Raw genomic sequence first — 15,182 nt, forward strand, 5'->3', positions numbered from 1 at the left:
CTTACAAGCTGCAACTCAGTTTGAACCAGTTACACAATGGTCATTATCTGATGGCCTTATCCTCATCTGTACAAATTCTCTAAACCAGTAAACGCAGCACACACATTCCAGATGAAATTCATCTGGCAAATCAGATATGCCAGGCTAAGACAATAAAACAGTCTGACCAGAGACTAGTTCTTGTACGCCTTACTTTTTTTCCCCCCTGAGTAAATATAGTTCAGCCTGCACATTTTTTCAAGGAAAACTGAAACTTTAAACTACTGTAGCAGTCCAATAACTAATAAAAATTCCAAATAAACAATACTGTTGACTGTGTTACTGCTATTACCTACAGCAAAAGCAGATTCCAATAGCATGCAAACAGACCAAAAATAACTGCTTTTTTTTTTTTGTTTTAATTTTATTAGAAAAGGCTATCTTATTTGAATTAGAAGCAAAACATAAGAAGAGCCTGATTCTTTCATAACAAAGAAAGTTTACCAAGTAAAACTACGGGCATTCTCTGTATGACATAGTTAAATTTTCTAAACTGAAAACAATAAGGGAAAAATAATTATATTTATTTAATAACGAAACAAACATTTTGCATGTTGTGCAAATGAATTTCAAGTACTTTATCACGTAGCATTTTAGAACAGATGATCGACATGACCCTCATGAAAGCACTTCATGGGATACACCACAGTCATAAACAGCCATTAGCACACATTACTAAATGAAAAAACATACTGAAGCCTATCTAGAAACAGCAGAAAATTTCTAGAATGATGAGTGATGCTCTATGCTCTTCATTAAAAAAAAGAAGCCACTGTGTGCTACTTTCACTTTGAAGTGTTACAATGATATAAACCTCTGCTTTTTTCTTGACTGAAAAAAACCAGTTTGATTTTGCTAGGTTATATATCACATTCTTGATGTGATGAACTCCTGCTCAAAAATAAATCAAGAACACAAAGAAAGGATAATTTATGAGTTGTCAAGTAATCACATTTTAATACTTACTTTTGTGAAGATCTGAAAAAAGTCAATTGCAGGTGGCAAGTGAGATGCATCCTGGATCTCTGCTTTCAAATACAGTTGCAAGGTATGTGCAAGGTGCCTCAGGCCCTCTTTCATTTCTTCACTTAGTTGTTCAGCATCTTAAAGGGAAAAGTACACCAAGGTGTAAACAGAATCTTTCACCAACATCTTGAAAATGTACAGTGGTGGTTATACAGTCTAGACGTTTCCAGTTTCAGTACTAATCTTGGCAGGGGGCAATTTTGACAGAGGGCAAACATTTGTCTTTTTTGTTGTGTTTTTTTTTTTTCCTGACAACTATCTATCAACACAAAGAAGAGTTTATCACTTTGCTACTACCAAATGCTATAAGGAAAATGGTGAGTTAAAGATCAAAAGCCAATAGATAAAGCAGATGCATAAGCAGATGTAAGTCATCAGTTACAAAAAAACAGGCATCTAGGTTTGTAATAATAAAAATTAGTTTAACAGAATATACAGCAACTTCTTCCCCCTTGCAGAAGAGTTTGTTTTTAGACTGTATTCTCCACAGATGTGTCAGAAACACTTTTATTCTGGCAGACAAACAGTATTTTAGAGACAGAGGGAGTTTTGTACACAGCAGTTATTAAACAGAATGGATAAGGAGTATTAAGCAAATATTACTCCTGTATTAAATAAAACACCATTATTCACACTTTGTGATATGAATCCTGAAAGAAATATACCAATGTGTTTTCTTGTGGCGTGACCACTCATCAATCAGGCCAGTGATAACATGTGTATTGGTTTTAAATGTACAGATGGAAACAAAATGTACAGAAGGTATATAAGTGAATGAGTAAAGGGAAAACTCACCAACGGTGGTGCCTTGACTGAAGCAGCTGAGGCAGTCCTCCCTGGTGAGCGATCTCCAAGAGATACTGCTCCAGTGGGAGTCAGCCCTTAAATGAGGTCTCAGAGGGGATGGAGTCAAGCTCCACCCCTTCCGGGAGCACAGCTACATCACTCTCACCTGTGCTCCCACAGCTGACCCCATACTTGCCTCAGCTGATTAATCAGAGGTTCAGGCTGTGATTACCAATCTCCCATACACTCCACCCCTTCACAGCGTGAACCAATGATTAGGTGAGTTTTCCCTTATCACAGAGACCCAACGCGACGCTGATACAATTTCCCGTCGCACCGAATGCTGATGTTATTCAAATGATGATTGGATGGGTATTCACGATCTTCCGTGGGCCAGTGCTTGATAGATGTTACTGGAGACAAGCCATCTCGAGGTGCAGGTCCATTTGCGTTTCATCAGTCCACACAAATTGTTCTCTGATGGTCCTAGAGGCTTAGAATCTTAGGGAGAGTAATACAGATGTTTCAAGGGTACCAGGAGAGGAAGGTCTGCCCTCCAGGGCAAGATACAGGCCGTATTCTTGTCTTGGGTCAGTACTTCTGCTCGCACCGGATTATGTCCCGGCCTCCGATACCATACCCTCTGGCCAGATATCTGTGGCTGTATAACTATATCTGGCACCAGAGGAGGAGTCCTGATCTGCCATAGGGACATGATGGGTGTCCCTTTAGCAATAAAGACCGGAGTATTGACCACGATGTCAGTAGGCCATGTACCTATCACCGAGGGGGTAACTGAACCTCCCACCTCCAATAGTCTCCCCCAAGGTGCAAGTAGGCCACACCACTTGGGTCCTACTTGCACCTTCCAGGGCCAATTTATCTTATGGATTCCTGGTTTTAGATTCTCAGGGGCAGGGAGCAGAAGATTATTGTCATTACCAACCTGCGGTTTTACCTCATTATCAGCACCTGTAATTTGAATCCTAAGAGGGGAGGCCCATATAGTGTGTAACATTTTCAGAGCACTGGGTCTGCCATCCCGAGGTCTTTCGTTCAAGTCCCGCAGGGTTTCGTATAATCTTTTTGTCCACCCCTGCAGGGACTGGGAGTCTGTCTTCAGGGCAGCCTTAAGAATACCATTGTAGCGTTCAATAAGGCCTGCCCCTGTTGGATTATATGGCAGATGGAATCGCCATTCAATGTTGTTCTCTTCTGCCCAGCGCTGTATCATCGCTCCAGTAAAGTGAGTCCCTTGGTCGCTCTCGATGACTTGAGGTGTCCCATATGCAGACATCAGTTTAGTGAGTGCCTTAATTGTATATGCTTGATTTGCCTTTGGTACGGGATAGGCTTGCAGCAGTCCACTTACAGTATCAACGCAGGTCAGGGCATATCTCGCCCCCTCAGACCGAGGGAGGGGCCCAATGTAATCAACCTGCCATCTCTGAAGAGGACTATATCCTCTAGCAATGTGGGATGTTGTTTCAGGCAACGGTCTTGGTCTCATCTTCGAGCAAGCGTCACAGTCCTGACATGCTTGGACGATATCAGATAGCTGTACAGGCAGCCCCCATGCCTTAGCAGCTGCCCACATTATCTTTTGTCCAGCATGCCGTAGCTTCTGATGTAACCATCGGGCAATATTTTCGGATTGTGAATTCCCAATCCATCGAACTCGGGCCAGTGTGTCCGCTTCATCGTTTCCTGGTGACTGCAGGGGTTGATGACCAGAGACATGGTAGACACATACCGTCCTGTGTTTGACTGTATTCCAAATGTCTACCCACATGTCTTTCCCCCAGATCGGTCGGGCGTGGATAGTCCATTCCTGGGTAGCCCACTGCGTAATCCACAGAGTAAGCCCCCGGTACACGGCCCAACTATCCGTACAGATGTTCAGGATGCCATCACCAGGTTCTTTAGTTATAACCATCCACACGGCTCGTAATTCTGCCCATTGGCTGCTCTGACCATCCCCCTCATCAAACCAGATTGTCTCAGTAGAGGGATGGTATGCTATAGCTCGCCACTTGCTCGGGTTGCCTCTGCTGGACCCATCCGTATACCAGGCATCTTCAGGAATAGGATATCTTCCTTCCTGAACAGGGCTCTTCTCTGGTGGAGCGACCATTGGTTCTTTCGGCGTATCACTGCGATATGTCACTGGGCCTAGGATCTTCTGTAATTCCTCCTTGAGTGGAGACGAAGACAGGCTGCTTCTTTGACTTAGATAGGCGACCCATCGTGCTACCGTCTGTGCTTGGGCCACCCCTGTCTTAGGAAGGTGAGTTAGATCTCTTACCCACCCCTGGATCGGTAATGTAGTTTTAACTATAACCTCTGCTGTTTGCGTTATTGGCTCTACCGCTTGTAACGCTGAATAGGCAGCCAATAACTGTTTTTCAATCATGCTGTATCTTTCTTCTGCTCCGTGCCAAACCTGAGACCAGAATCCAATGGGGGTTCGAACAGAACTCTGGCGTTGCCACAGGCCCCAGCCAAAACCATCCTGGGTAACATGAACGTCTAGTTCAGCTGGGAGGGTCGGATCAAATATACCCAATGCCTGGGCTTGTTTAACTGCCAGTTTTGCCTGTTGGAAAGCATCTTGTTCTACCTTCCCCCAGTTCCACGATTGACCCTTCTTGGTAAGCTTATACAATGGCCTCAACAACTGAGCTAAGTGAGGTATAAAGGAGCGCCAATACCCCAATATACCTAAGAACTCTTGTAGCTGTTTTGATGTTGTAGGGACTGGGAACGCTTGGACTTTATCCACTACTGCACTGGGTAGTACTTTGGTTTTCCCGGACCAAATTACTCCCAGGAATTTTACAGATAGCCCCGGACCTTGCACCTTCTGTGGGTTTATAGCCCACCCTCTCTTTTGCAGATAAGCTATCAATAAATCTGCTGCTTGTCTCACCGCCTCTAATGAATCGGATGTTAACAGGAGGTCATCAATATAATGATATAAATTTACATTATGTGGCTTCTGCCACTTAGCCAGATCACGCGCCACCAAATTATGACAAAAAGTAGGTGAATGCACGTACCCTTGCGGCAGAACCTGAAAAGTCCACTGCCTGCCTTCCCATGTGAATGCAAACTGGTCTTGTGATTCTTCACTAATTGGAATACTGAAGAATGCATTCGCTAAGTCTAGGACACAGTGATACGTTTTAATTTCTCTACTTAGTGTGTCCATTAGGGAGGCAATATTGGGTACGGCTGCATGAACGGGCGGCGTGACCTTGTTTAATTCCCTGTAATCCACTGTCATCCTCCATGTTCCATCCGATTTTCGCACTGGCCATATTGGGGAGTTGTACGGGCTATGTGCAGGCCTTATAATACCCACTCTTTCTAATTCCTGTACTGTTTTTGTTATTTCATCCTGCCCACCTGGGAGTCTGTACTGTTTTACATTAGTAATCCGACGTGGCTTGGGCAGACAAATAGGCTCATGTTTTGCATGGCCTCTCAATATTGTCTGAATTGCCCGGATACTAATGCATCTCTGCCGCAACCGGAACTCTCCCACTGTTGTGTGGAGAGCCAGACCCCACAAGATATCAATTCCCAATATGTACTCCGGAATTGGAGCAATAGATACCTTGTACTCCCGTGGTGGGAGGCGCCCGACCCCCAATTTTACCCAAGTTTGGGTGACTGGAACGGTCTGTCCCCCAAAGCCTCCAATCATTACTTTGTTCCCTCTGAATTTTGTTGGGTCTCCATATATTATAGATGTTTCCGCCCCAGTATCAACGAGGGCCATAACCTTCTGCACATTTTCTCGGGACCAATATATTGTCAATTCCACATAGGGCCTCCGGTCCCGTCTAGAGGCCCTAGGGTGACTGACGTCCCTCATCACGCCATAAACTGGGCCAGATTCAAGTCTTTTACCTCTGATGCCTCTGGTACTGTGACCCGAGGCACCTGAGGTGGCCTCTTTTTCCTATTTGGCACGATAAAGTCTTCTAGATTCCAAACTGTTGTTGGTCGTCGTTCTATAAGCCTTATCCCCGGTCTTTTGGGGCGGTTTTGAAATTTTTGTTCATCCTTCAGCTGTTTCCACAACTGAAGCAGAACGTGATTGGGCTGCCCATCAATTTTGGCAAATTGAACACCTGCTCGGAGTAGATCATTAAACATTTGTTTTCGGGACACCCTAATGGGTCCCGCCCGAGGGGTTCGTGGAGCCGATCTCCTGGCTCGGGCTATTGGAAAAACTTCAGAATCTTCAATTACTCTAATATTGCGCTTGGTTCTTAGGCGCTCCGTTTCCCCCAGGTCCGCTACCAATTGGGCAGCATGCTGGACTGCTGCCTCTGCGGCCACTAGAGGATTCAATATAGAAACCAATGTTCCATACATATGTGAGGGAGCCTGTTGTAAGATTAGGTCCCTCATTCCCGCGGAAAACTTCACCATGTCCGGACTAACAGATACATCTTCATAGACAGCCTCTCGCATGCCTAGTTCCCGGATATAATTTTGTAGGTCTTCCATAGAAGACCACATTCCTGTATGTATTGGCATGTCTGTTTTATTTGACCATACCATACGGCAGGCAGCCATTATCCAATCTACGATCGAATGATTCTCTTCAGGGAACTGGGACCCTGAGTACAATCTCTGCCTCAGGGCAGGATGGACTGTTATTGTTGCTAGCTTAGATACCTCGGAGCCGTTAACTATTACACTTTCTGCTCCCGAGTCCCATAATCGTAGCAGCCAGGCTGGGACACTTTCCCTCGGTCTTTGCCTGAAGCGCTGTACTAGATCCATAAGTTCGGTGGGTGTGTATGGACGTGCTGTTACGTGTAAATAGGAGTCAGCAGGGGTCCATTGATCAGGAGGCACCCCTGCTGGTCGCTCCTGGACTTTTTTTGTTTTTTGAGTTACCATAGGACGGACTTCTAATAAGTCCGTCTTAAGTGGCTCTTCTAGGTCAGATTTAGTGACCTTAGTTTGATCCGATGTTTCAGGATCCTTACTATCATCCATTGTAATATATCTAATTTGGGGGGTGTTTGAAAAAAATGATGAATTTTTCCCCGTTAATAGATTAATTTCGCCCTCCAATTTTTCAATGCGGGCTTTTAATAATTGATTTTCATGTTCAATCTTATCTGATTTAACCTCTGCCTGATTTAAAGCATTCAATAAAGGCCAAGCAGCCATGGATGCAGCCATTTGCCTTTCTTTGGTTGTCAAAATATCTTTTTGCAACCCCTGAAAGTATTCAGTTAGATGGTAAGGGGACATATTGCCCGTTACCCGTAAGGGCCCCCATTGTTCGATAATCGTCGCTAATTGAAAATATGGGGACGCCTCAAACCCTGGTATTTGTCCAGGGAGGATTTTCCCTAAGGGGGTGATCTTCTCCCCCTTGAACCAGCTAAACACATTCCATAGGAAAGACATTTTTTTTTTTCCGATATTTGCAGGCTCCTGCCTGGCTCGCCAAATGTATTGGTTTTAAATGTACAGATGGAAACAAAATGTACAGAAGGTATATAAGTGAATGAGTAAAGGGAAAACTCACCAACGGTGGTGCCTTGACTGAAGCAGCTGAGGCAGTCCTCCCTGGTGAGCGATCTCCAAGAGATACTGCTCCAGTGGGAGTCAGCCCTTAAATGAGGTCTCAGAGGGGATGGAGTCAAGCTCCACCCCTTCCGGGAGCACAGCTACATCACTCTCACCTGTGCTCCCACAGCTGACCCCATACTTGCCTCAGCTGATTAATCAGAGGTTCAGGCTGTGATTACCAATCTCCCATACAACATGGAAGGTAAAACTCAGCTGCCCTGGTAAGTTTGGTGTCTTACTAACTTGCTCACAGTTCTTTTTTCCTGGCAGTTAGCACAAAGCAAATGCCTAAATGGAGACTATGAAGATGAATGGGTTCAAGAATCAGCCATAACAAAAGGCTAAGAAGATAACTGTACATAATCAACTTCATCTCTGCACAACAGTGAATTGTTATTACATTTTAAACATTTATCTTTATTGAGAACAGAAATAACCTTTCACTAACAAAAGTTCTTCCCTGTACTTTAGATCCAAGCCTGCTGCTCTCATGGAAGGAGGATTTAGGATTCTCTTTAAAGATACCTCCTATGACTCACTTGACAAGAGGATGCAGTTAAAGCAGATGTCAGTGGGTTTGATTAAACAGCCAGATAATGTTACAGTTCTCAGGCTTCTGTGTTCTTTCACATCCAGCATCCCTGAACTTGAAGGTTCAGGCTGTTCCATGGATACACATCCAAGCAATGCACAGAATCTCTTCACATACAGAACCTTTTTTGTGTTTTGCATTGCCTACTCCCAAAGTAGTCACACAGTCCTTGAAGATGCTTCTTTAGCTTACAGCAGGGTCACTGGAAAGATCTGTAGAAAACATCTCGATGTCCACACTAGTTTTACAAAAAGTTTTGAGGGCACTTGTCTGGTACAGTGAAGGTACTGAGAAACAGTTACAGTGAGAAGTTCAACCTCAAGTGCACCAACAGTTCTGAAAGACAGCTGCTAGAGTGGGAAAGGTCAAATCTTCAGGCAAAAAGAAAACTGGGAAAAGTTTGATAGAGACCTTTAGCACAATGTTCAGTGCTAGAGTTGGTGAAGGATGAAGGTCAGGTCAGTTTGAATGTCCTGAATCTATATTCCTAGGACTGCAGAGTTTCAGATAAGTAAACTGTAGCCACATTTTTTTTAATGGAGCTGAGGGTTCTGAATTCCACACTGAAAGCCACACTATGAGTCGACAGTTTTATCATAGGACTCATTGGGCCATAAGCCTGAGACACACACACAGTATCACCATCCTGGTCTGGCAAGCCCACAGCTGAGGTCTTGAGCCAGAATTCAACCTCATGAGCTGTGCCAGCTGAAAAGAAGCAGAACCCCTAAGGCAGCACTGAGCAGATGCACCCAGCAAGAGCCATGTTTCTAGATTACAACAAAGATCCAAATTTATCTTAAAATGTAAAACACCAGGTGCTGTGAAGACACATTTATTCACTCTACACTGGTGTGCAGTAACTGAATTTATAAGGGCTGGCAGAACGGTGCAATCCTCAGATGACACAAGTGTCACACCTGCTGCCAGCGTACAGTGCAAGTGGCAATGATGGAGCTTCCACTTTACACACAACATATTAGTGAGCTGCTTTCACGATCTCCCATGAATCCCTTCTGGCAGAGCACTGTGTGCTGACCTGTTTACAAGAATGAGCCATGGCTATCTACCAGCCACATACCTTCCAGGGGAACCAGCCAGCACACAACAGCAACCATTTCCTTCCAGTCTGGAATGGGACTCCTTACCTGAAAACTCATTTGGAGCTACTGAAAACCGTCCTAATTGGCTGAAAGATGCAATCCTACCAACGCACTGCATTAGAGCAGAGTACACATCTTCATGCTACACACTGCCATTATGAAATATTTGTTTTCTCTTCCAGTCTAAGTTAATCCTTTCTTCAAAACCTGCTCCCATTCGAGGGTTCAGGCACTGCTAAAAGCCATGCCTGGGCTTAGTCAGCCACACACTGAGCAGACAGGGACCCCAAATATTATGGGTGGCCCAAGTCTGATCTCCACCAGGGTCAGGAAGAAAAGGCGAGCTCTCCCACAGCACTCAGATTCAGCTCCTCAAAAAGCCTGCGTCACTCATCCAAAGGAACACAGAGATAAGCTCCATGTCTACTGGCACAAAGACTGTGTAACTGAAGGATTTGCATTTTTTATAACTATTGCTCTGTATCTTAACAGCGTGGATATTTGAGGGCGATCCTGCAAGCCTGAGTGAATGAACAAGAACAGAAATGAAGACATAAGCGCTGCTCTTTCCAACACAGCAAACCCTCCAGTATAGAAAAGCACCCTGTCTATCAGGACTGGGTCTTCAAGTAAAGTAGCAAGCTTTTGCATGACTGGAAAACTCAAGTTTAAAAAAATTAAAAGAAAGTCATATTCCTGTGACCCCGAAGAGGCTTTTTCTTTCAAATGTCTTATTTCAAGAGAGCAGTGAGTCCTGAACTTTCTTTATGTTATTTGTTTTAAACTATATAACACACACTGCAAAATGGATTACGTTAAAGAGGCAGGCATGACCTGCTTTGCTATTAGTAAATGAAAGTACCTCTAGAATAGAGAGCAGTAATAATCTAAGCAACACAGCATAAATGGACACTGTGGTTTAGGACAGATATGAAAAAGAATACCAAATCCAACTGGAACATCAGGGAGAAATCTGAGAGACAGGAACAGAACGCAAATTATTCAAGCTGGGCTCTGTTCAGGGCATTTGAGCTAATGATCTCTGCAAAAAGTCCCATGGGGTTTTTAGTGGCAAACAACCAAAACCTGCTTTTCACAACTCCTTGTGAAACCAAGGCAAAACAAAACAAAAAACAAAACAAAAAAAAAAAAAGAAATAAAAATGCACTAATATTTTAATTGTGTTTTCCTAAGAAACATCTTTAATATTAAGAACTGGGATGTGGGAAAGAAAAGGCTACAAAAGGCTTGTGGAAAGTTTTGTAAATCAAGCACTGGGATTTAATTACGCAGCCCTGACAGCTCTGATACAAATATGAGTAAGGCAGCAAAAAAAAATTTTCCAATTGCACCACACACAAACACTTGTATGCATGCAGAGTCTTGTTAAGTGCAAGCAAAACGTCCTCATCATTTGAACCATCTTAACACACAGCAAGCCAGGAAAACCATGTAAGTAACATACTGTATAATAAGCCAGAACTAGTGAAAGTCACCATACACACAGACACAACTCCTACTTAATCAGAAGGCAACAAAAACTGAAGAAAAGCATGTAGGTCATCCACACTGCAAATCATCCAACTATACCAAGTGACACTGAAAAAGTAATACTTTAAAGAGACTGGGACGGGGTAGTGACGGTAACAACTTTCAGATCTTTTGGACTTTGAAAAGATTACAGTGTTGAAATAATATTGTGTCATACAGATGCTTCCTGAGAAGTTGTTTGCCTCAGAGGATGAAATCAAATTCTTTTCCCTATAAATTTAGATCTTTAATGAAAACAAAAAAATGGCTTCCAATGCATTCTACCAATACTGAGGGAAAATATATTTCAAATCTATATCAACATGATCTGTAAATTGTGCAGTAAATAGGAAGAAGTGTCAAAAAATAACAGAATTATCTGTTAAAAGCATGACTGACTACAAGTTGTCCCATCATACCACAGCACTCTTTTGGACCATTCTAAATGAAAAACTATAGAAGCAGTTCAAGTTGTTTTAAATCCAAACATCAAAATAACACTAAGAAATTTGAGATACTAAATACTTTTATGCTATTTTCTACAAAATCCCTTCAAACAAGACACAGGATTCAATTAAAGATGTATTTCTTCCCCTGTAAGTCTTCAGACTTCAAGGTACTGCAAAATCTAGAAAAAAAAACTTTCCTGTATCAATATCAGCTTTACTGAGAGATTGTAAGGAACTTCATTTCCTATCCAAGCATTTGAAACTTGTGGCAGCACAAAACTATTTTTTCTCTCCATTTAAAAGTCATGATCAAAGCAAACATATCACACCTAAATTTTAGATATATTTACTTTTGCTGGAAGTTATTTTGAACCTTTAAACAATAATGCTATTTTAAAAAAAAATCCATTAATAAATTTTTTCTGTACTGAAACGGTATGTAAAAAGGAAGACATTCAGTTAAATTGAAAAGCTGCATCAGCAAAATGTATCTTGTGAAATGAAGAAACATGTTTAGGCTAAGTAAGGTGGAAATTTTGCTTGAACGATACATATTGGTTTTTTTCCCTGTCAATCCTTGAACATCAAATTCTTTCTCAGTCAGTTTTGCCTTCAGTTTAGGCTTTCCTGCCATGTTCTATTATTCTGCATTAGCAGGCTTTTAGAAGGCAAGCTGCAATAAGATAGGATGGTTGTTCTGAAAAACAGAAAGTAGAAGCGCTACCTGCAATATGGCTGGAAATTACTTACTTGACTGAAGATCTGAAAAAGAGTAGAGTCTCTCAGAAAGGCATGCTGATTGCCTAAGCTGTAGAGAAAAAACAGATAATTAACACTCACACGGCGTGTTTTATCTTGAAAACACTCTACAAAATTGATTATTCAATGTGATATGCCTGTAAGATAATTAGGTAAGGGTAACTGCATCAACATAAATCTGGTCAATCTATACTTTCTGTAAACTATCATAAAATACTACTTAATTTCTGATGTTATGACACTTTCCACTAGTATATTTTCTCGACTTTGGCAGTTTGCCCTTAGTAATTTACTTTGGCCCTTCATGCTGTAATTGAAAGCAATTTATGAGGTTAGTAGTCTCAGATTTCATGAGACTATAATTAATGCACTGCATTGCTAGGTACATATTTGCCCTTTACAAACCATCATGCACACGCTGTTCCCAACAACGTATAAATGAAGATATTAAATTACATTTTATCATTCAGACCCCAACAAATGAATACATTTTTATTCAAAAGAGACAGCACCATGGAAAGGTCAGGAAAAAAAAAAAAAAAAAAAATTTAAAATCTGAGTCATAAGCCTATTGATTTAACAGAAAATTTAGTCTGTGTAAATTAATCAAGCTGTGGGAGTGTCAAAACCCAGGACTTGCAAGAAAAATTTAGGAAAGAAATAGATCATTAAGAGAACCCACCATTAAAAGGATAACATGGTTTACTCTAAAGAACGGGCTAACAGTGTGTGCCTCTCTTTACCACTCATATATATTTAAAAAAACAACAACAACAAAAAACAAACAAAAAAATCCCACTGAAGTTAATAGTTGAACCAATAACTTTGATAGTATCAATCAAGAAACACTGTGTACTCTGCTTTCCCTCCAGGCAGGAACAAGTTTAGGATGCTACGACAGCCATAGCAATAAAAACTTCATAAACAGACCTCTTGAGCTTAATTATGTCCATTTCAGTTCCTCTTGAACCTTTTCACACTTCTGCAAATTAATTAGTAATATTTTAATGCAATATGCAGTCCAATTTTGTTCAGCGATCCCAGTCACTTCAGCTCTCGAGCTCTTAATTACATTAAAAATGTAGAGTGAAAAAGTATTAACCTGAAACTATTACACTGAATATATCTAAAAGTATGCCACTTACTAGCTTAAAAACAATCCTGCCAGCAAGTCTGACAGAGTCTGGAGGAAAATTAGGCTTGACATTCTGAAGGCACCTGCACTCCCGCTTGTGGTCCAGCCAAGCTTCTTTCTATCAATTTAAAGATAAATAAATAAATGGAAGATAAACAAAAACGTCATGACATTATTATATATATTATATATACATATATATATACACACACACACACACACTCCTTTAAACACACGTTGTTTGACTGTGGAAAGAAGACAAGAAACTCCCTACCTCTCAAGATCAGAAAGGGTGCTATATCTCCTTCTGCTACCCCAATTCTGCCAACCCACACAACTCTCCAGGCAAGAGTTTACTCAGACATCAAGAACACAGAGCCATTTGGAGTCCATCCACATCACCAAAACACAGCTGCTCTGCTCTACAGCAATAGTTAAGTTTCCTGTGTGGCATGAACTGCCCCCAAAGATACTCCACCTTGTTGAACACTAACACCTATGGCTGGGAGGACTGACAATGGTATCTCCAAACTGCAGAGACCAGGAGTGGTTACCATAACCAAAACTGACCAAAAAGGGAAAAAGGAGTATTACAGTTGCATGTACTACCTGGACCTGCAATTTTGTTTCCTGGACCACTTGCCAACTACTCTGATAAGGAGAAAAACTGCTATACCAGTTGAATTGACAAGGGGAGGGAGGGAAACTCACTGTATGTTGAAATATGCCTTTTTTCCTTTCTCCTTCTTTTTTTCCCCAAGTTAGTATGAAAGACAGACGAGTCTTCAGCAAAGAGAAACTCATGCTGAAAGACAGAGATAATGTCTGACCACCCTTTTTTTCCCTAACTTCTGGTTTTCTAAGCCCAAAATTCTGTTCATACTACTACAAAAATCTCTAAGCTCATCTCATTAATACAGCATGTCTTCACATTGTTTATACATATGTATATTCGCAGTATGGACCTGAAGACACTGAGTTATTTTTCAGACATTTTTATAAGCAAATTGAAAAAACAGAACTCAATAAACAACTGTTATAGTGATAAGAACTGAGAATAACCAAGAGCTTCTGAAGGTGCAGATAATGCAGGGAGGAAAACAAAAAATGAAACTCAAGAAAACCAGCTTCTACGAGGTAACTGCCACACGGGAAATGATAACATGTCTAATACAAAGCAATTCTGCATTCAGCAATAGAAAAAGAAGGAATGCCTGTGATATGCACAAGTGCACATTACAGCTACAGACACTGACATTCTAGTTGTAAAGATTACAGAGGTCATTGTGCAATTTTATTGTTGTTTTTAGGCTGCGTTTATCAGGGAGAACATTTCAGGTGGCCAGGCTTCAGCATCAGTAGCACTTATTCTGTTTCACTGTGGGATTTCCCCCCCCCCCCCCCTTTGGCTTACATATAATAAATAAACGGCATTTTTTTTACTTGTTTCAGTTGCATGGGAGATTTGTGATTTCATTTCCTACACCCATAACTCGAGGAAGGGAAAAAAAACGACACCAAGAAGGTATTAATCCAAAATAGTTAGTGTCACATGCTGTCTGACAAATAAGAGCCAAGAATCTACTGTTCAATAGAAATATTCTTCTCTAGAAGAAACAAGGTCACACTTGTAAATGTCCAGATGTCATTCTCTGCAATATGATTACATGGGCATTTTTCTACTGCTTAAACCAAAATTGTTCTTTGGAGCAAGCCTTTATCTGTCAATTTTCATTCCTTACATAAATTCTGCACAGAATTTCAAGTATGCTGAATGTGACACCAAAATGATTAATAGCTTACCCAACCAATAAAGCCCTAATGAGACAAAATACACAGCACCACCCAGCATAATATGCCATGTTTCTTAGGGATGTATTTCCCTGTGAAAACAATGCTGAGAGCAGAAGCTATCTTCTAAGCAGTGCTTGGCAGAAGTCAATGCCAAGAAACTGGTGGGACCCCTCTGCAAGAGGAGTGCTGGAACAGGGACTGCTGCTCTCTTCTTCCCAGCAGACCAGGGAAGAAGCAAAGATCCAAATGCATCAAGTATGATAAGATTCAGCAGTATTTCTTCTTGCTATCCAGACAACAAACAAATTACAGAACTACATGTAACTGTTAAATCCTGTGACCCTGGAGAGACCCACTTTTAAAGT

At 41.5% G+C, this 15,182-nt stretch overlaps 1 protein-coding gene across 3 annotated transcripts in view; it reads right to left on the reverse strand.

Annotated features, from left to right (window-relative positions):
- The window catches only part of SMYD3 (SET and MYND domain containing 3), a 362,105-nt gene that overhangs the window by 311,766 nt on the left and 35,157 nt on the right, over nt 1-15,182 (reverse strand). For all 3 annotated transcript variants that reach the window (XR_011903028.1, XM_072331271.1, XM_072331274.1), the window contains 3 exons: nt 13,034-13,141; nt 11,880-11,937; nt 1,006-1,142 (listed from right to left, as the gene is read on the reverse strand). Coding sequence is in view for 2 of the 3 variants with exons in the window: in XM_072331271.1 (XP_072187372.1) it covers nt 1,006-1,142; nt 11,880-11,937; nt 13,034-13,141 (303 nt within the window). In the remaining variant the exon portion in view is untranslated. The remainder of the gene's footprint in view (nt 1-1,005; nt 1,143-11,879; nt 11,938-13,033; nt 13,142-15,182) is intronic.

The sequence above is a fragment of the Excalfactoria chinensis genome, chromosome 3, assembly GCF_039878825.1.
Source record: "Excalfactoria chinensis isolate bCotChi1 chromosome 3, bCotChi1.hap2, whole genome shotgun sequence".
Classification (NCBI taxonomy): Eukaryota; Metazoa; Chordata; class Aves; order Galliformes; family Phasianidae; genus Excalfactoria; species Excalfactoria chinensis.